The sequence below is a fragment of the Chiloscyllium plagiosum genome, unplaced genomic scaffold (genome assembly GCF_037043375.1).
Source record: "Chiloscyllium plagiosum isolate Xiang-an unplaced genomic scaffold, Cpla_swu_hap1 HiC_scaffold_20, whole genome shotgun sequence".
NCBI classification, from domain to species: domain Eukaryota; kingdom Metazoa; phylum Chordata; class Chondrichthyes; order Orectolobiformes; family Hemiscylliidae; genus Chiloscyllium; species Chiloscyllium plagiosum.
The window spans coordinates 2675784-2697810 of record NW_028270158.1 but is presented as its reverse complement, the minus strand read 5'-3'; the positions used below and the strand labels follow the sequence as shown (position 1 = coordinate 2697810).

The window sequence follows — 22027 nt, the reverse complement described above, 5'->3', positions numbered from 1 at the left end:
CTATCACTTGGAAGAGACAGCAACCGTAACTGCGACTGAGCAGTCCTAGTTAGGACACACTCTGCTCACCCCTTGAGGAGAAGGCTAAAATGAAAGGTCACTAGAACCAAAACAGTGACTGCTTTCTCTCAACAAATGTTGCCACAGCTGCCAAGTTTCTCCAGCAATTGTTTTTGTTTCAGATTTCCAGCATCTGCAGTCCTTCATCTGTATTACTGCCCTAAAAGTAGTCTCCCTCACTTCTCCCAACTCCATAGCCAGGTGCAGAGTTAATCTTCTGCTATAGAAGTATGCAAGACACTAGTAGAGGGGCTTGAGACTGGAAAGTCACGAGTCTCATGGAGACAACTGCAAGTGAACATACAGAGCCTCGCACGGTGTTTACTGCCAGACAACTCCAGCTACGTGACAGCAACTGAGAGAGACGCAGCAAGTTGAAGAGAGCAGGTGAAGGAACACTCAGGCAGCTATACTTTCTTTTCAAAGAGAAAATCAGAAGTATACAGAGTTCACTGAGTTGGGCGTGCTATTAAAGAGCTTGTCAACTAGCTTTCAAGAGTTACTTCAGAAGCAGCAACTGCTTTATAGTTACGTCTCAAACACACCACTGATGAAATCAAAGAAAGTTCTCCCATAAAACTTGACCAAATTTTCTATAGTACTCCAAAGGAGAACAGGTTTATTCTTCTTGGATAGTTCAATGACAGAGTTGGAAGAAATTCAAACCTATGAAACAGGATGACTAGCAAAATAGAAATTTGGAGATCTCAATTCTAACGATATTCTTTTCCTAAACAAATGTGAACGATGTAGGCTCATCTTCACAATATTCTGCCAGATCTGTGTATTCAAATACAAAAAGCCACGACAACACATTCCAAACACTAGGACCAGATCGATTAAGTCTTGTCCATATTCAGAATCACAGACGTTAACCAATCACCAACTTATTCCTTCAATCAAGTCCATCAGACTGCCTCCCAAATGACAGGTGCAAAACAGAATTCTATGAAAATCAACTTTGCAACTCTGAAGGATCCCAATAAAACAGACCAATTCCAACAATGCCTTAAGGGCCAAAAAACTCTCAAACTTAACTGAAAAACAGAAGTGGCCAGAGTGCTTGGGATGCCCTCAAGCCCCTGCAAGAAAAAAACAAATTTTATGAGAGAAAATATTGGGACTTGTTTGATGAAAATAATCAGGATATCAACAGCCGCTAGATGTTCTAGACCCAAACCAAAAACAAAAGAAACAGGGCTTACCAACAAGGCACAGACGTACAAAGGAATGTGAAGAACAGGTGGTGGGTGGACAACAGCACTCTGACATGAATGATATTTGCAGCTTTTCCACAGTCAAGGAATATTTATGGCTGAAGTACTCAATGACTTACTCCTCTGAAGTCTAAGGATGAGGAAGATCGAATTAGGGAAAGGAAAGTGTTAACACCCATTGAAGGGAGCATTCAAAACTTTTTAAAATCAAGAATCAGAGGATTTTCAACTCCATCCCTTAACATGCAGTTAGGGATGAGCTTGGTTTATGTGGTGATGAAAGCCTTCGCACACCTGTGCAACAAAACAGGTGGTGGAATTCCCCCGAAACCTTTGAACACAAAGGAGAGGAGATAGAATTACAGCTCCACACTCTTGCCTGACAGATCTGGAATGAAGAGGAAAGTCTTCTGTGCTCAAGGTGATATGATTATCACATGCTTCAAGAAAGGACACAAATCCAACTGTGGAAGCAACAGAAGCATCTCCTGATGCTCCCTCACAGGGTGGATTATACAAGAACTCTTCTGAACTGATTCATTACACTTGCTATTCCCAAATTTCAATATGGATTTAAAGCATCAAGAGGCTGAGGTTAAATGATTTTCATAGTTTGTCACTTTTAAGAAAGTCACCATATCTAATATCAACTCCTTCAAAGGACTTCGGCTTTAAATTGAGGGGTAGTTTGAAAGAATGGATGCCCGCTAAAATTCATCACTATCCTCTGCCAGCATGATGATATGCAAGCAGTGATCCTTAGCATGTGGATCGACTACAGATCCCTTTCAGGTTAAGGCAAATATCAGGCAAGATTGTTAGTTCACTCCAACTCTAGCTGCCCATGCTCCACTTAACTAGAGGTGAGGTCCTTTCTGGAATGCAGCTTATTTATCGGACGGTTGGTTGATCTCAGATGACTTCAACCAACATGACTTCAGTCACTGAGCTTCAATAACCTGACGCTGCAGTAAATATTGTCAGAAAAGGGCGCCCAGAAATTGCCGACGTATTTGAGACAGGACAAGGTGGTTCTCAACACTAAAAAGACCAAAGCTCCCAACCAGCAAGCTCCTAATATACATACTTCAGTCTTGTTGATTAGAATTTACATGGAATGACTGAAAAATGTGAAACACTTTCAATGTCTCAGTAGTTACCTTTCACAGAAGGCAGGCACTGTCAAGGAATTCCAGCATTGCAGCTGAAATCTGCTGGTGCAGCCTTCATCATCTGAAAAATCCAACGTTTGAAGATGGCAACATAAAATCTGAAACAAGTTCACGGTCTACCACACAGCCATGATGCCACCTCAGTACAGGAATAAAACATGGACAACCTACAGGAGGCACCAGTGTTGCACCACTGTCTGTGGAAGATCCTACATATCACATGAAGGACACATGCACCAACATTAATGTCCTATTACAAGAGTTGTCTTCCGAAGAAGAGCCATTTGGGACTTGAAACATTAACTCTGCTTCCCTTTCCATAAATACTAACAGACCTGATTTTATCCAGCACTTTATTTTTATTAAGGAATTGGAGAAACTTGTTTTTCCACCTCTCATAGGAATGCAAATTCCATTTAGACCAATGAGATGAGAACCCTCCACAGCTAGTTAAACAAGTTTGGGTAGTCTCAATCAAGCAACTACCTTTATCCACCAATTCCTAAATATGTTCCTGTCTGGGATTGTTCAGCACTAAGTTTGATAAGTATCCAAAAAAAAAACTTGAAATTAGCTCATTAACAATCCAGGTCTCTGCTGAACAATATGGCTCAGAAACTCTGTGGCCAACACCAAACCTTTAGCCTTGCTTGTATCGTGTGGTAGCTCCATGAATTCATTTATTTTAATGTATCCAAACTCAAGGTTTAGGGTGAGAGGGAAAAGGTATAAAAAAGACCTACGGGGCAACTTTTTCCAAACAGAGGGTGCTCTGTGTATGGAATGAGCTGCCAGAGGAAATGGTGGAGGCTGGTACAATTGCAACATTTAAGAGGCATTTGGATGGATATATGAATAGGAAGGGTTTGGAGGGATCTGGGCCGACTGCTGGCAGGTGGGCCTAGATTAGGTTAGGATATCTTGTCTGCATGGATGGGTTGGACCAAAAGATCTGTTCCCATGCTGTACATCTCTATGACTCTAAACAGTTGATCTTAAAAAGTGTTGAAGCACTGGGCTTTTTTTCCTGAACTGAACCAAAGTTTGAACAAAACATTATTCACGATCAGGCAATCAACACAATGGAATATTCACTGGCTTCACCTGTGACAAGATGCATTCGCGCAGGTATACAGTTCTCTTCGTAACCAGAACGAGCATTTAAAGTAAATTAGACACAAAAGCTCTATACAAACAAGATGGATTAGAGTTTATAAAACATAACCAACAACTAGCAATAGTTACATGTATTGTGTAGATAGTCCAATTGACATATCACAACTCACGCCCTGTAAACCAGTTTAAAGTCGCAGCTGATGAAAGTGCTAAAATTATACAGTTGAACTCTGAATGTCTTCCTATCATTTCCTGACGGTAATCTGCGTTATTTGACCAATACCCACGAGAGGTAGGCAGTAAGGTCCATGATAAATATGTAGATCAGGGTCCAATAAGATTACTTGGCCATGAGCTGCAATGTTATGGGAAAGCATGAATAGGGAAGCAGCGGAGATAGGTCATGAAATAGCGCTCATAAATTAAACATTTTAAAAAAGCAACTTGGACTGTGTGGTCTATGGCTTTTGGTGATTCATTGCTTTTCAGTCACAGACTAGAAAATACAGAAAGTAAACTCTAATTTTGAAATGTACACTAGCTCTAGCATTGTGATTTTCATTATTTCTATAGTATAACATTCTATAGTATAACACTTTTTGTTTAAGTTAATGCAGTCCTCTCCAATATTGAAAGTGTGTTGCTCGATTTGTTGGTTCTGATCCTTCCCTGCATCTGGTCTCCTCTTGGTTCACTTTCATTCATACTTTAGTACAGCCAAATGAACTGTTGTTACATTCCCAGTGCTCCAAGTTCAGCTTTTTATGTAATACTAACCTAGTCCCATACCTGACATAAGGAAGGCTCTTACGGCACACTGTCCATTGCTCATTCTCTCCCTTTATAGCAGAATCTCTGCTCTCATTCCCACTTTTACTCTTTCTGACCTCCTTTCTACAGGAAAAGAGAGAAAGGGGCAGAGTTTAAAGGCCCCAAGCAATTTCTTCAAACAAATTCTAATTATTCCTTAGTCATAATTAAAAATACAAAGAAATGCCATATTATACAGCACATCTGGGATCATTACCATGCTGAGAGTCATCATGCTAGTTCAATATGGCATCTGCAGTCCCTCAGGCTACCAGTTACACAGTCTGTTTCCCTCGATGTTGTGGTTTTATATGACTATTCCTTTTAACCTGCTAGTGTAAGCAATGTTGACATAATACTTGTATTGTTTCCAGTTATTCACCTCCACATTTAGTTACCTTTGCACTTTCAGAAAAGCAAGCACAACCACTGTAGTAGTTTTAAGTTAAACTTGCAAAAGTAAGTATGTCTGATGGGATTAACATTTTTTAGCTGTTAAACAGACAAAACCACTTGTGCATATTAGATAAACTAATGAAGCTGGAAGTGATGAAACTTAACAGAAAGCACCACTCAGTAAACTGCGTTTGCAAATCCATTTAAAACTGAATGACAAAAATTTTAGTCTAGCTATTGTTATGAAGGTGTAGTGGCACTGTACCTTTAAGAGAGTTGAAAAGCTAGCAAGAACAGCACAAAACGTTCTGAACAAGGTAACAATGTAACATCTGGTCGAAACCAATAGTACAGATGAGTTGCCATGATACAAAAACAAATTCAAATTCAGCCAGTTTAAATTATGCCTCAAAATCCCAGAATCCAATCAAATTTGAATTTAGTAATTTGATAAAATTAAAACCAATGAAATGATCTGATGTTTTGGGGTATAAAACCAGACCATTTGAACAGCTAGCAGTAGAACTGCCAGCAGAACGGCTCTCTGAAAGGTACCTATCCAAAAGAAGTTTGTGCAGCAGGACATCGAAAAGATGACAGGAAAATCTGCAGAGGAAGGTTCAAACTGAAGATTCAACAGCTGACTGTTGAAGGTTTTGAAGGTTGAATTTTTTTTTGAAAATCTTAATCAGGACGTTTTTTTAAAAATCCGACTAGTACTGTAGAGTGGGAGGTAAAAGACAGGTTTGAAAGAATGGAGTTGTAAATATTTGTTGGTTTTAATATTCTCTGTTGGGCTTAAAGAATAAAGTTGCTCATTTTTACTTTAATGAGTGACCTCTGGGATAGCTGTTTGCATCTCGAATTTTAACAGATTACAGCACATGGTGTATCTTTTCTGTGTGGCTGGTTTAAATTAGCAGAGGGGTTTACCCTGGGTCATAACACGGTGCATACAGTGAACATAGGCATGCTCTACATTGGTAGGGCAAACTGTAATGCAAATCTCTACTACTCATTCATAGTTACATAAATGAAGTTATTACTGATTTAACTACGTGAAGTCAGAGCATTAATGTTAAGAATCCTTAGTTCATGGAGGCAAACTAACACTCAAGACTGCAAACATCCTTCGATACACTGATAGATCAGAGAAAAAGCATTCAAAAAGGTAACTGATTTAACACGAGAAATAATGCAAGTCATATCACAAATATACACATCCAATCATGGAATTTCAACTCACCCTCATCCATGGCAAATATGATAACATTCATTGAGAGTCATAGAGATGTAGAGCATGGAAACAGACTCCTTCAGTCCAACTCACCCATACTAACCTGATATCCTAACCTAATCCAGTCCCATTTGCCAGCAGTTGGTGCATATCCCTCTAAACCTTTCCTAGTCATATATCCATCCAGATGCTTTTCGTATGTTGTAATTGTACCAGACTCCTCCATTTTCTCAGGCAGGTCATTCCATACACGCACCAACCTGTGTAAAAAACTTTCACCCCAGGTCCCTTTTAAATTCTTCTTCTCTCACCCCAAACCTATGCCCTCTAGTTCTAGACTTCCCCCACCCCAAGGAAAATACCTGTGTATTTACCCTATCCATGCCCCTCATGATTTTGTAAACCTCTCTAAGGTCACCCCTCAGCCTCCGACACTCAAGGGAAAACAGCCCCAGCCTATTCAGCCTCTCCTTATAGCTCAAATCCTCAAATGCTGGCAACATCCAAGTAAATCATTTCTGAACCAGTTGTGAGTTTTGTGAAACAAGAGGTTCAGCCGAGCAAGACTCAGATAAGAGCTTGCAGTTAACCATGGGGTGCTGGAGGCAAGGGTAATGGGCTAATAAGGTGGAAAAGCAATCATATGTACAGCCAGTTAATAATATTGGAAGCTGGAGATTCAAGATGGCGGCAACCCAGCAAGTCTGAGTCTGTTGTGCTCTGCCTAAGACTCGGGCAAAATGGGGCACCCGCCTTCACCACACCTTTTAAATAATTTAAAATAGCTTTTGCCCAGCATACTTAAGTCATTTCACATCAAAGTTGAACAGTTTGGTGTTGTTCTTAAAATGACTAAAGGCAAAAATTCCCGCAGTTCACAACAGCCAGGAACCCCTCCCCCACCAGCAGTACCAGAGAGTTGTCTGTGGCCACCTCGGGGGACTTACCTACAGAGGTGAGACCGATCTCCATGATCAACAAACTGCAGGAGAGAATTGACGCTTTCATCGAAGAGTCCAGCACCAGGTGGGAGTTGTTCTCGGTTATGCTGCAGAAGCACAACCGAGAAATTGAAAAGCTTAGTCAACACGTTGGAGGGGCGGAGCAAAAGGCCGCAACCTCGGAAACTGCTGCCGAATCAGCCGAGCAGAGAGTCCGGACCTTGGAAGAGCACATTGACGACTTCGATAATCGGGGTTGTTAGAAACATTTTCAGTTGCTGGGCCTTTACGAACGGGAAGAGGAAGGCCAGCTCGCAGATTTTTTTGGAGCAATGGCGCCCTCAAATATTAAAGTTAGAGTCCGGATCAGGCCAGGTGTGGGTGGAATGGGCCCACTGGATTGTTGCACGCAGGTCCAGGTCGGACCAGCGCCCCCGCCCGGTTCTGTTTCGGCTCCAATGTTATAGAGAGAAGCAGGTACTCCTGGAAGCATCATGGATCCCCAGGCCATGATGCACAAGGGTTCCAAGATTATGTTATTTCAGGATTTTTCTCCAGCCGTGGTCCTCAAGAGGAGGGCATTCGATGAGTTGAAGAACCGTCTAAGAGATCTAAATATCCAACATCCCTTGCGTTATCCAGCAACGCTGCGCTTCAGCCACAAAGGATCCATGTACAACTTTGGATCACCGGAGAAGGGTAAAGGACTTTTGGACTCTTAAATAGACTAAGATTTAAACCGTATGGATAATGAATTGGGTAGCTGAGGGCCCTCCAGGACTTTCGAATTGGCATAGGTTAATCATGGAATATACCCCCTTGACTTCCTCACAAATATGGTGCACCAAAAAACTGAATTATTCTATAAAGTATGGTAGTCCTTTTTGAATTATATAGACACCGATATTTCAGCCATATTGTCAAGGGCTTTTGTCTGGCTGTGGTAGTGGTTCTGGCTGGTCCAGGGGGCCCCTGGGGGAGGAGTCCCATATAAATACGGGTTTTATTATGACTTGATGTTAATCCATTTTGAGTATGTACTTAATTATTTAATTATTACGTTATTTCTTACTAGTAATGCAAGATATCTTATTTTATGCTTTGGTTGTTTGTAGGATAGATTAGTTAGCCAAGTTTTTGTTTCTTTTTTTGTTGTGCTTTGGTTATTATTTGGTCCCTGTAAACTGATTATACAATTCATTAGGAAACTGCTATTCCAATGACAATCGAGAACTCATCTCTGTGTTCTCTCTCTCCAGGGCCCGGTATAAAGATGAAGGAGGTAAAACTATACTGTGTCTGAGTGTTTTGCTTCGACTGAGGGGCAGGAAATGGGACAACGGTAAGATCCCAGGAGATCCAGACCACAGTACACCTGCTGCTGCCCCAGGGAGCTGGCCAAGCATGCTGTGTCAGAGAGCACTAAGGCAGTGACCAAGTACACCAGCTCCAAGTGAAACACTGCATTGGACTGAAGATACAAATAAACACTATGAAATACTATGAAACAAAATTTGGCACAGGCCACAAAGGGAGACATTTGAGCTTTATTAACCAAGAAGCTTGGTCAATGGGGACCGATCAAGAAACAGGTTCACAAGTGGAATAGACAGGCAAAGGGGCACAAGTAGTGAATTCCAGACCTTCTAGCTGAGACAGCTGCAGTCATGGCCATCAACGAGGAAACAATTACAGTGCTCAAACAGCCAGAACTCGAGAGGGTGGGGGCGCGGAGGCCAAGTCTCTGGATACTTTCAAGAAAGAGTTGGATAGAGTTCTTAAGGATAGTGGAATCAAGGGTTATGGGATAAGGCAGGAACAGGATACTGATTGAGGCCATGATCATAATGAACGGTGGTGCTGGCTCGAAGGGTAGAATGGCCTACTCCTGCACCTATTGTCTATTGCCTTGTGTTTTACAGAAAAGCCACCACCCTTAACTACTCTGATCTAAAAGACTCCAGTCCCACATCAATCTAGCGATCATCACTTCAGAGGGAAGCGAATCAAGTCTCTCAGTTGGCATATTTCATCTAATGGATAATAATCAGAGGCCTGTAACACAATTGCTTTTTTAAAATAAATGAATAAACCTTGGGACTTCTAACATCAGTATTAGCGGCAGTATTATGTAAATGTGAAATTAGGAAATAGATAAACAAATTCTGTTTATTACTAAAAATAGAAATTTTGATGCAAAACTAGCTACACTCTGTCCTAGCATGAGCACTTTTCAAAAAAAACTAAACATGGAAAATGCACAAGAGCCATAAAGCAGTAGCCAAGCAGGTTTTAAGAAAAACTTCAATTATATGCAACCTTTCTCAATCACAGGACATTCCAAAGCACTTTACACCAAAAAACAATCCTTGAAGCATGTTACAATTGTGATGCAGTAATTTGCACATAGCAAGCTTCCAAAATCAGTAACGCAACAGCGACCAGATAGCCGGCCTTGTTGGTTAGGATTTACAGACACCATATCCCCATGCACTTCTTTCAGGTAATGCCATTGACTCTTAGACATTCTCTTGGGGAGCGTTATTTAATGTCTCATTGCAAAGACAGCACCCCCTCTGGATTTTGGCCTCGATTGTAATGCTCAGGTCCTGGAATAGACGTTGGACCACAACCTTCTGACTCAGGTGAATACCACCAATTGATCACAACTGCTTCTATCAAATATAACGCAGTGTTTCAACATTCAGAACCCGAAGGAGACTCAAACAATTTATTTGTTCATTACAGACCAAAATATGTGCTCACTTACTTAGTACCATGTGTTGGGAATAAAACACTCAACCAAAATCTATACAAGCAGCAAATATTGCATCATTAAGGAGTTTGATTTTCAATGTCAGGAAATTGGAGTTGAAAATAGTTGAGGCTTTAAGCTGTCTTACCCCCTTCTTCATTCTGAAACCCAGTGAGGATTCGAATATCATCGTGTCTATACCGAGACACACTGGCGGAACTGGCAGAATGCAATCCGTAAGAGGCAGAACTGCCCCGATCCCTGGCCAAAGGATACTTTAAACTGTCTTGGTCAGCTGTTGCACTGTCAATCCTACGAAGTGAAACATCATACAATGAAGTAAAAATATAATGGTAGCACAGTGTTTATAATATTTAACATACAATCAAGCAGCATGAATTCAAATCCCTCTTTGATAAACATAGCATAGAGGCTAACTACAAAATCCTGCACCTGTGAAAGCTGCAAGATCTTTGCTCTAAAAACACAACAATTCGGTTTCATTAACAGTCCTCATTGTAGAGACTACACATGTTACTGTCTGGTTTGAAAGACTGGAGTTCCAAACTGTGTTTGAACTATATTATTGCATGTGACACCCAAAAAAGGGATGATTGTGCAGCCTGCTCCAGGGCCACTAATTTGCATTTTGCTCCAATCTAAGTGACAAATTGTTCACTTTCAACATTTTGTCAATTCCGATTAGGAGCCAGGACTTAAAACATCCCAGTCTCAATAAGAATGACACCCACCAGATTGGTCTCGTGTTGGATGCACTTTCAAAGGCTGCATCAATAAAGCTCTTAATACAAACCAGTTTTATAATTCCCTTGAAAAATTATCTAATATAATCTTTGAAAAATTAAATTTGTTCCATGGGAAAAGAATTCCTTCAAGAAAGATCAAGTTGTTAGCCATTTTGAAAATCAGATAGATCAGTCAAGACAAGACAGTCATATTCATGTGCACTCTAATTTCCCCTCTCCCATAGTCACCCAAGCAATCGGAGAGTCAACACTGCACCATCTCAATTTATAGAATAGCAACATCTGCCCCCAGGCCAGATGGCATTTAGTTTCAGGGAGGACACAATGCTTTAAGAAAATCCAAAAGGCCCCAGTGATAGGGGGTCACATTGACATTGGTATGACAGGGGAACTGGTGGCTGCACCTCATCCACCAAACTAGGTCAGAAATTCTCAAGAGTTTGCCTGGTCCAACAACAAAAGCAAAAGGAAAGAGACAAACAGCCTGTCTTGAGAACATGCCATTCTTCACAGTAAATCTTGTCCTCTCTGCCCAAAGATCTGTGGCTCCAGCACTAGCCCGAGTCACCAGAGAGGTGCTGACCATGAAACTGGCATCCACATTGAAGGAGGGGCAACAATGGCAGCTAATAGAAAACCAACTAATCACAACTGAGCAGATAAGAACCTGAGCTTTTCTCTATTCATCATTGGGTCAGCTTCACTCATTACCCATCTCAGAAACAGTAATTATAAAGCCCAGAAATTTACTGCAATCAACTAAAGAAATCTGGCATTCATCACCAAAGCTTTGCTGTTTGTGTACACTACTCCTCCTCCATAGATGAGAAAGCATCGAAGACTGAACTATAAACCCAGGGAAATATTAGAGGCTGGAATTTGATTGAGAGATAAGAGGCGGCTTGGGAAAAGGGATGCCCCTTGTATGATCTTCATTTCAGTAGGGAGTTATGAAAAACAAAAAGTAAATTTAAGGGAAGAAAAAATTTTGTAGGTCGTGTGGCAGCAACTAGTGAATGAAACATGCCTCAACACATTCATTCCAGTCCAAAAAACAAATAACTGCAGATGCTGGAAATCAAACAAAAAATGTAGTTGCTAGTTCTGATGAAGGGTCACTGGATTTGAAATATCAACTCTGCCTTCCCTTTACAGATGCTGCCAGACCTGCTAAGTCTGTTTCTGTATACTCATTCCAGTCCTTGCCTCTGTTTACTAAACATTGGTTGTTCAATCCTGCACTCCCACTCTCCTCCAACTAAGACTGTTCTTCAAGAACTACAAGGCGACCAAAGGAGGAAGAGGCAATACTGACCTAAAGGCACGAGGCCCAAAAAGGCCCAATGAAATTGTTGATGGTGTAACAAATTTCAACCTGGGAGTCTTTTGCAACCCACCAACACCACCACATTCTTTTAGAAATGATTTTCCAGGTCCACTGGGTCTCCATGCACCTCACAATCCCTCGTTCTTTTGTTAGCTGCAAAATCTGCTTCCATAACAGACTGACTGAACCCCTAATGCTAAGAAAAACAAATCCCTTGCTGTTCTCTCAGGAAAATGAACTTCCAATTCACATTAATCTCCATCTGCCAGATTCCAGATCATAGAACATAGAAAAATACAGCGCAGTACAGGCCCTTTGACCCTCGATGTTGCGCTGATCCAAGCCCACCTAACCTACACTAGCCCACTATCCTCCATATGCCTATCCAATGCCCGTTTAAATGCCCATAAAGAGGGAGAGTCCACCAATGCTACTGGCAGGGCATTCCATGAACTCATGACTCACTGAGTAAAGAATCTACCCCTAACATCTGTCCTATACCTACCACCCCTTAATTTAAAGCTGTGCCCCCTCGTAATAGCTGACTCCATACGTGGAAAAAGTTTTTCATGGTCAACCCTATCTATCTACCTCTGAGAATCTAAATGTTTTGAACTTTCACCTTGAAAGACATTCCAAGACAAATCACATCAATCCTGAGGACAACTGATGATAAAATTATGAAACATGATAAGTGCCAACTGAACAGTGCATGCAGCAACATGGTAATTTGAACAGGCAGCAAACAATGACTCCCACTTGTAATATTAGGAGATTGAAACAGAATATTAATTTCAGCTCTACCTATTTGTAAACATTTCCTGATCCACCTTATATATTTAAGGATCAATGAGCCTATTAAAATATATCATTCGCTCATTTCCTGTTGCGTTGTTTAGTTAAAATCTTCAGCTTCCTGTGCAGTCACTGTTTTAACTATGAATTGATCACGCAGTAATTAACTATTAGGCTGCTTGATGGCTTTGTAACAAGTAAACATCATGGCACAGCTTCTTGGAAGGATTTACCATGTTTCTTCTCATCCCGATAAATTGTGTCTTCAAGTCAATTGCTTATTTTCAGCAATGCTATTTAATTTTGCTATGCTTTTTTGCATATATTTTAATTTCAGGTCTGTTCATTTTCCTTAAAATTCAAAACTGAGTTATTGCTTACTTCTCTTTTAGACCTATCGCTAGTTTTTGCTCATGTTTGTTCCTCCAAAATCAGACGCACAAAAATGGTTGTTGAAACATTGGAAATGGCCAAGAGCCCTGAGTTAAAGGAGAGCAGATATCTCAGAGCTCTGTTAAATTTGAGATAATTTTAAAGAAATAGGAAGCTCAGGGCCATGTACTAGCAAAACTAGCATGAGAATTTTCAACTCAAGACAAGTGGATGGAGGCTGGTACAATTACAACATTTAAAAGGCATCTGGATGGGTCTATGAATAGGAAGGGTTTAGAGGGATATGGGTCAAGTGCTGGCAAATGGGACTAGATTAGGTTGGGATATCTGATCAGCATGGACAGGTTGGACTGAAGGGTCTGTTTCCATGCTGTACATCTCTGACTATGATTCAATGATATGGCTCAACTGGTAGGCAATTTAGAAGAGTGAGCACGAGAGTGGCAGGGAAATAGGTCTTGCTGCAAGACAAGGCATGGTTCATAGGAATTCAGATAATCTCAAGCCTATGGAGGGTAGAAAGTATGAACCCAGCCAGGAGTGTGTTGAAATAATCATGCCCAGAGGTAACAAAGACATGGATAAGCTTCAGCAGCATGTCAGTCAAATTGGGAAGTTGAGTAATGCAAACAAAGTGAATAGAGGTAATCTTACAAAAGGATGGCTGTGATGTCAGAAGCTCATCTCAGGATCATATGTAACACCAATCTTGTGGAGAGACAGGCTTATCAGATGGTAAGTCAGAAGGATAGTGTTGGCAGTTAGGGAATGGAATTTGGCAATGACTGAAAACAATAGCTCCAATGCTCCGAATATTTAATTGGAGAAAATTTCTGTGTATCCTGTACCAGACATCAGATAAGCAATCTGATAACTCAGCAACAATGGATTGCTAAGATTACAAATCAGACTGAATTCAATAACCAATTTTGGCACCCCACGACTTTATGATGGACTTGCCATGCATCACATTCACCCAGCCCACCTTAGGAATGCTGCAATGGGCAACCTGGTCAGCTCTCAACACACCCAGCTGCATCATTCTCAGTCATATCAGCATAAGCAACAATACTGTACCTGCACAGGCACACTAATGTGTGGGAAGCACCTATTTTGGTTCCCTATTCACCGTTTCCTTTTACTCAGCTACCTCCACCTCCAGCCCCAATTCCAGAAGGTACCCTACATGTTCAATCATCTTGTTGCAAAAAATCTCATGTATATATGCATGAGAAAGGAAAAAGCATAAAAGAAAGTTACAAAAATGTAAAAAGTGCCCACATGAAAAGGTCAACAGCCTGGTTTCATAATGAAGCTCAAATTTCTCTTCCCTTGGTAACCCAGATTATTTTACATGGTATTGCAAATGAATGGAACAATTGATCACCTGTGTGTTTGTGGCTGTTTCTTAAGAAAGAATTCAAAAATACAAGTGCACCTGACAAGCTTTCCAAATACATTAGCAAAGTGAAACTCCTTTCTTGCAACAGTGAGCTCAGAGTACTGATAGAATAGTGTGCATTTCCTGAAAACTTCCCGTCAAGCTTCAACCCAACTACTGCCTCCCCTTGAGCAATATGGACCAAAAGGGTAGTATGGTTAGTACACAAATCCTCACGGGACTAAACCCAAAAGCAGTCTTTTAATACAGCAACTAGAACACCTGCAAACTGAGTAACCTCAATCAGAAAATGAAACACTATTCTTATCTACAACCCAATGAGTATTTAAGCAAACTGTGAGAGGGCAAGGTTCAGAATAAACTGAATAATCAAGACTGAATTGCAAAAGGGCACACTTTGAATTCCAAGGTGTTGACAAGGTAGGTGAACTTGCAGCGTTGGTTGGTACCTGGGACTTCGATGTTGTGGCTATTACGGAGACATGGCTAGAACAGGGACAGGATTGGCTGTTGCAGGTTCCGGGATTTAAATGTTTTAGTAGGTTTAGAGGTGGGGGTAAAAGAGGGGGAGGTGTGGCATTGCTTGTCAAAGATAGTATTACAGCGGTGGAAAGGACGATGGATGAGGACTTGCCATCTGAGGTAGTTTGGGCTGAGGTTAGGAATAGGAAAGGTGAGGTCACCCTGTTAGGAGTCTTTTACAGGCCTCCTAATAGTCCTAGAATTTTTGAAGAAAGGATAGGGAAGGTGATTCAGGAGATGAGTGACAGTAATAGGGTGGTTGTTATGGGGGACTTTAACTTTCCTGATATTGATTGGGAAAGCTATAGCTCAAGTTCGTTAGATGGGTCAGTGTTTGTTCAATGTGTGCAGGAGAGTTTCCTGACACAATATGTAGACAGGCCAACAAGAGGTGAGGCCATACTGGATTTGGTTCTGGGTAACGAACCAGGCCAGGTGTTAGAATTAGAGGTAGGTGAGCACTTTGGGGATAGTGACCATAATTCGGTGATTTTTACACTCGTGATGGAGAGGGATAAGTGTGTACTACAGGGCAAGAATTATAGCTGGGGTAAGGGAAATTATGATGCGGTGAGGCATGACTTAGGATGTGTGGCTTGGAAAAGTAGACTCCAAGGCAAGAGTGTAAATGATATGTGGAACTTGTTCAAGGGGCAACTATTGAGTGTCCTTGATAATTATGTACCTGTCAGGCAGGTAGGAAAGGGTCGTGCGAGGGAGCCGTGGTTTAATAAGGAATTGGAATCCCTTGTTAAATGGAAGAGGGCGGCCTATCTCAAGATGAGACGTGAAGGTTCAATTGGGGCGATTGAGAGTTATAGGGTAGCCAGGAAGGACCTGAAGAGAGAGCTAAAAGCAGCAAGGAGGGGACATGAAAGGTCCTTAGTAGATAGGATTAGGGAAAACCCTAAGGCTTTCTATAGGTATGTTAGGAATAAAAGAATGACTAGGGTAGGAATAGGTCCAGTCAAGGATAGTAGGGGGAAGTTGCGTGTGGAGGCGGAAGAGATTGGGGAGACAATGAATGAATACTTTTCTTCAGTATTCACTCAGGAACAGGGCATTGTTGTCGATGAGAATACTGAGGCACAAATAAGTAGAATGGATGGCTTTGAGGTATGTAGAGAAGAGGTGTTGGAAATCCTGGAAAAGGTGAAAATAGATAAGTCCCCTGGGCCTGATGGCATTTATCCTAGGATTCTCTGGGAAGCAAGGGAGGAGATTGCAGAGCCATTGGCCTTGATTTTTATGTCCTCTTTGTCTACAGGAGTAGTCCCAGAAGACTGGAGGATAGCAAATGTGGTTCCCTTGTTCAAAAAGGGGAGTAGGGATAGCCCTAGTAACTATAGGCCGGTGAGTCTCACTTCTGTTGTGGGCAAAGTCTTAGAGAGAATTGTAAGGGATAGGATTTATGCACATCTAGATAGGAATAATGTGATCAAGGATAGTCAGCATGGTTTTGTGAAGGGCAAGTCGTGCCTCACAAACCTTATTGAATTCTTTGAAAAGGTGACGAAGGAGGTTGATGAGGGGAAAGCGGTAGATGTGGTATATATGGATTTTAGTAAGGCGTTTGATAAGGTTCCCCATGGTAGGCTACTGCAGAAAATACGGAGATATGGCATTGAGGGTGAGTTGGAGGTTTGGATTAGGAATTGGCTGGATGGAAGAAGACAGAGGGTAGTAGTTGATGGCAAAGTTTCTTCATGGAGTGCCGTCACTAGCGGTGTTCCGCAAGGATCTGTTTTGGGACCATTGCTGTTTGTCATTTTTATAAATGACCTGGAAGAGGGGTTAGAAGGTTGGGTGAGCAAGTTTGCGGATGACACGAAAGTCGGAGGAGTTGTTGACAGTGAGGAAGCATGTGGCAGGTTACAGCAGGATATAGAGAAGCTGCAGAGCTGGGCAGAAAGGTGGCAGATGGAATTCAATGTAGCTAAGTGCGAGGTGATTCACTTTGGGAAGAATAACAAAAAGATGGGGTACTGGGCTAATGGTCGGATACTTGGTAGTGTGGATGAGCAGAGGGATCTTGGTGTCCATGTACACAGATCTCTGAAAGTTGCCACCCAGGTAAATAGTGCGGTGAGGAAGGCATATGGCGTACTGGCTTTTATTGGTAGAGGAATTGAGTTCCGGAGTCCTGAGGTCATGATGCAGTTGTATAAGACTCTGGTACGGCCGCATCTGGAATATTGTGTGCAGTTTTGGTCGCCATACTATAGGAAGGATGTGGAGGCATTGGAACGGGTGCAGAGGAGGTTTACCAGGATGTTGCCTGGTATGGAAGGAAAATCGTATGAGGAAAGACTGAGGCACTTGGGGCTGTTTTCACTAGAGAAAAGAAGGTTTAGGGGTGACTTGATTGAGGTGTACAAGATGATTAGGGGGTTAGATAGGGTCGACAGTATGAACCTTTTCCCGCGTATCGAGTCGGGTATTACAAGGGGGCATAGCTTTAAATTAAGGGGGGGTAGATATAGGACTGATGTTAGGGGTAGGTTCTTCACTCAGCGAGTCGTTAGTTCATGGAATGCCCTGCCAGTAACAGTGGTGAACTCTCCCTCTTTATGGGCATTTAAGAGGGCATTGGATAGGTATATGGAGGATAGTGGGTTAGTGTAGTTTAGGTGGGCTTGGATCGGCGCAACATCGAGGGCCCAAGGGCCTGTACTGCGCTGTATTCTTCTATGTTCTATAAAACTCTCAGAAATAGCAAATTGAAAGCATCAGAAGTGACAACGGTAAACCCAGTCCTGTCGACTCTGTCAAGTCTTCCTTACTAACGTTTGCGGGGGGGTGGGAGGGGCATGTAATTGGGAGGCTGACAGTCATTCTCTTGAAATTATATTTTCCTGACAATGTCCCACATATCGCCCCTGCTGTCTTACCCCACCGGGAGGACAAACCCACTAGAGGTGGTGGCACCCTAGCTGAGAGGCGTTCCGTAAGAGTCTACAACATTAGACCAGACTCCACTAACTCCTCAGCTAACAAATTAGTTGGCCATGTTGAACATCACTGAGAACATAACTAGCATTTATTAAACACAGTGAAGCAATCTGACATCCAATGGATCCAATCTAAGTGCGGCAGTACTGCCATGTTTATTCATGAATGGTGGTGAATGATGAAACAACTCACTGGAGGAGGAATCTCCAGAAATATTCCCAGTCTCAAGAACAGGAGCTTAGCACTGCAGTGCAAAAGAGAAGTGGATGGTCCATCTTGGCAAGCTCAAGGTCCCAGCATCATAGATACCAGTCTTCAGCCGATATGACTCACTCCACGTGATATCAAAAAGCACCTGAAGGTACTAGCTATTGTAAAGACCATGAGCCCTGACAATATTCCAGCAAGAGGACTGAAGACATTCTCCAGAATAGCCAAGTTGTTCCGATACAGCTACAACACTGGCATCCACCAAAAATATGGAAAAGTGGCCAAGTATGCCTGCAGGCAAATAGAATAGTTCCACTCAGGACAATTGCAACTTCAGTCTACTCTCAACATCAACAAAAAATGATTGAAGGTGACATTGATAGTGTTATCAAATGGCACTTATCCAACAATATGTTGCTCATTCACACTCAGTATGGGTTCCACCAAGGCTACTCAACTCCTGACTAACCTGACTGCAGTTCTAATCCAAACGTGGACAAAAATGTTGAACTCAAATGTTGAGCAAAGAACAACTGTCCTTAATATCAGCCTGCACTTGACAAAGTATGGCATCAAGGAGCCCTACAGTCAATGGTAATCAGGGGGAAATTCATTATTGATTGGAGTATAACTTAGCATAAAAGAAGATGGTTGTGGTTGGAAGTCAGTCATTTCAGCTCCAGGACATCTCTGCAGAGTTCTTCAGGATAGTGTGCTAGGCTCAACTATCTCAGCTATTTCATCAATGATCTTCCCTCTCTCATAAGGTCAGAAGTGGGGATTTTCACTGATGACTGCGCAATGTTGAGTACTATACAGGACTTCAGAAACTGAAGTGATCTGTGCCTAAATGCAGCGAGACTCTGACATTTACGAAGCAAGTAATATTTGTGTAGACGAATGCTAAGCAATGACCATCTCCAACAAAAGGGACTTCCTGCCCCCCTGCCCACCTTACATCTTTATGTAAAATGAGGTTACTTTACTGAATCCTTCAGTATCAAAATCCTGGGGGTTACTGTTTACCAGTAACTGAACAGTACCAGCCATATCAGTACTGCAGCTAAAAAACAGGTCAGAGGAGAGGGGTCCTGCAGCAAATACCTCACTTCCTGACTCCTGAAAACCTGTCCACCCAGGTCCACGTAAGGTCCAAATCAGAAGTGCAATCGAATGCTCTTCCAAGTGCCTGGCTGGGCACAGTTCCAATAACACAAAGCTGAACACACCCAGGATAAAACAGCCTGCTTAATTGGGATATCATTACAATATCAACAATTCACTCACTCCATCACAGATGCAGAGTTGCAGTTTTGATTAGATTCTTTACAGTGTGGAAACAGGCCCTTCGGCCCAACAACTCCACACTGACCCTCCGAAGAGTAACCCACCCAGACCCATTTCCCTCTAACGAATGCACCGAACACTATGGGCAATTTGGCACAGCCAATTCACCTGACCTGCACATATTTGGACTGTGGGAGGAAACCGGAGCACCCAGAGGCTGGAGTCGAACCTGGGACCCTGATGCTGTGAGGCAGTGCTAACCACTGAGCCACCATGCTGCTCCACTGTGTACGTCATCTACAAGATACAGTGCAGCAATATACAAACCCATGACCTATCCCACCAAGATGGGCAGAAGCAGTAAGGACATGGGATCACACGATCAGCAAGTTCTTTTCCAAACCACACACCGACATTTATAAACTTACAGATGGACAAATAATTAGCATATGAAGTTACAGAGAAATCAAAGACAGTACATTTAGTTAAGAGAAGGCAGAATTACAACAATAATACCAGAACGCAGTGGTTTACATATCAAGGTCTGACAAGCAAGGTGACATTTCTTTTGAGAAAATATCCAATCGGGTGACCTAATGGAGGACTGTAAATTATAAGGGATCCTGATAGATCGGATAGAGAATGTTTCCTCTCATGGGCAAGAGCAGTACTCGAGGTCATCAACATAAGATCGCCACCAAGAAATGGAAAAGGGAAAATAAACATGTTTATTCAAAGAATGAAGAGAATATAGAACTTGCTATAATAGGGTGCGAATGAAATAAGGGAAAGCAAGTCAAGCAAAGGGGAGAAAGTAACAGCAGATTATGACGACAAATTTGGGGGAGGAAAGATGGAAATTCAAATGGTGCATCAACTCTAGTACAGACTGGTAGTAGGGCTGAATAGCTCATTTCTTTGCCAGGTGTCCAATGTAAAACAGAAGCCTGGACAATAGGAAGACATTCTAAATGTCAGAAGATATCTAGCAAATTGAGTTCACTGTCATTTCTTCTGGATCAAAAGTCAACTTTCAAAAGTACCAGCTAACATGAACTTTCCTGATCAGAAAACATCTCAGTTGATGACAAAAAAAAAGAATTGACTTGAGCATGTTCTGAATGAAGGGGTTGGTCACAATTATTTTAGTGAACAAACTACATGGAACTTGCATGTGCAACATCTGTAACATTCTAAAATGAAATATCAGTTTACAATGAGCAATCCTGGATGGAGGAGGGACAGGAATGGTTGTTGCAGGTTCCACGATTTAGATGTTTCAGTAAGAATAGAGAAGATGGTAAAAATGGGGGAGATGTGGCATTGTTGGTCAAGGACTGTATTACAGTTGCAGAAAGGATGTTTGGGGACTCGTCAACTGAGGTAGTATGGACTGATGTTAGAAACAGGAAAGGAGACATCACCCCGTTGGGAGTTTTCTATAGGTCTCTGAATAGTTCCAGTGATGTAGAGGAAAGGATAGCAAAGATGATTCTCGATAGGAGTGAGAGAGACAGGGCAGTTGTCATGGGGGACATCAACTTTCCAAATATTGACTGGGATAACTATAGTACGAGTACTATAGATGGGTCAGTTTTTGTCCAGTGTATGCAGGAGGGCTTCCTGACACAGTATGTAGACAGGCCAACAAGGAGCGAAGCCTCATTAGATTTGGTACTGGGTAATGAGCCCGACCAGGTGTTAGACTTGGAAGTAGGTGAGCACTTTGGTGATAGCTATCACAATTCTGTTATGTTTACTTTAGTGATAGAAATGGATAGGTGTATACCACTGGGCAAGAGTTACAGCTGGGGGAAAGGCAATTACAATGCAATTAGGCAAGAGTTTGGAAGCATAGGATGGGGAAGGAAACTGCAGGGGATGGCACATTAGAAATGTGGAGCTTATTCAAGGAAAAGGTCCTGTGTGTCCTAGATAAGTATGTACCTGTCAGGCAGGGAGGAAGCTGTAGAGCGTGGGAGCTGTGGTTTATGAAGGAAGTGGAATCTCTGGTCAAGAGGAAGAAGGCAGCTTATGTTAGGATGAGATGTATTGGCTCAGTTAGGGCACTTGAGGATTACAACGTAGCCAGGAAAGACCTAAAGAGAGAGTTCAGAAGAGCCAGGAGGAGACATGAGAAGGTGTTAGCAGATAGGATCAGGGTAAACCCGAAGGCTTTTTATAGATACTTAAGGAATAAAAGAATGACGAGAGTAAGATTAGGGCCAATCAAGGATAGTAGTGGGAAGTTGTGTGTGGAGTCAGAGGAGATAGGGGAAGCCCTAAATGAATATTTTTCGACAGTATTCACTCTAGAAAACGACAATGTTGTCGAGGAGATTACTGAGATACAGGCTACTAGACTAGGTGGGATTGAGGTTCACAAGGAAGAGGTATTAGAAATCCTGCAGAGTGTGAAAATAAATAAGTCCCCTGGGCTGGATGGGATTTATCCTAGGATCCTCTGGGAAGCCAGGGAGATTGCCGAGCCTTTGGCATTGATCTTTAAATCGCCATTGTCTACAGGAATAGTGCCAGAAGACTGGAGGATAGCAAATGTGGTTCCCCTGTTCAAGAAGGGGAGTAGAGACAACCCCGGTAATTATAGACCAGTGAGCCTTACTTCAGTTGTTGGTAAAGTGTTGGAAAAGGTTATAGCAGATAGGAT

At 42.0% G+C, this 22027-nt stretch overlaps 1 protein-coding gene across 1 annotated transcript in view; it reads right to left on the bottom strand.

Moving 5' to 3' along the window:
• Nucleotides 1-22027, bottom strand: part of smg1 (SMG1 nonsense mediated mRNA decay associated PI3K related kinase) — a 170740-nt gene that overhangs the window by 125385 nt on the left and 23328 nt on the right. Inside the window, exon 2 of the mRNA XM_087997587.1 lies at nt 9853-10016. Within this exon, the coding sequence (XP_087853713.1) occupies nt 9853-10016 (164 nt within the window). The remainder of the gene's footprint in view (nt 1-9852; nt 10017-22027) is intronic.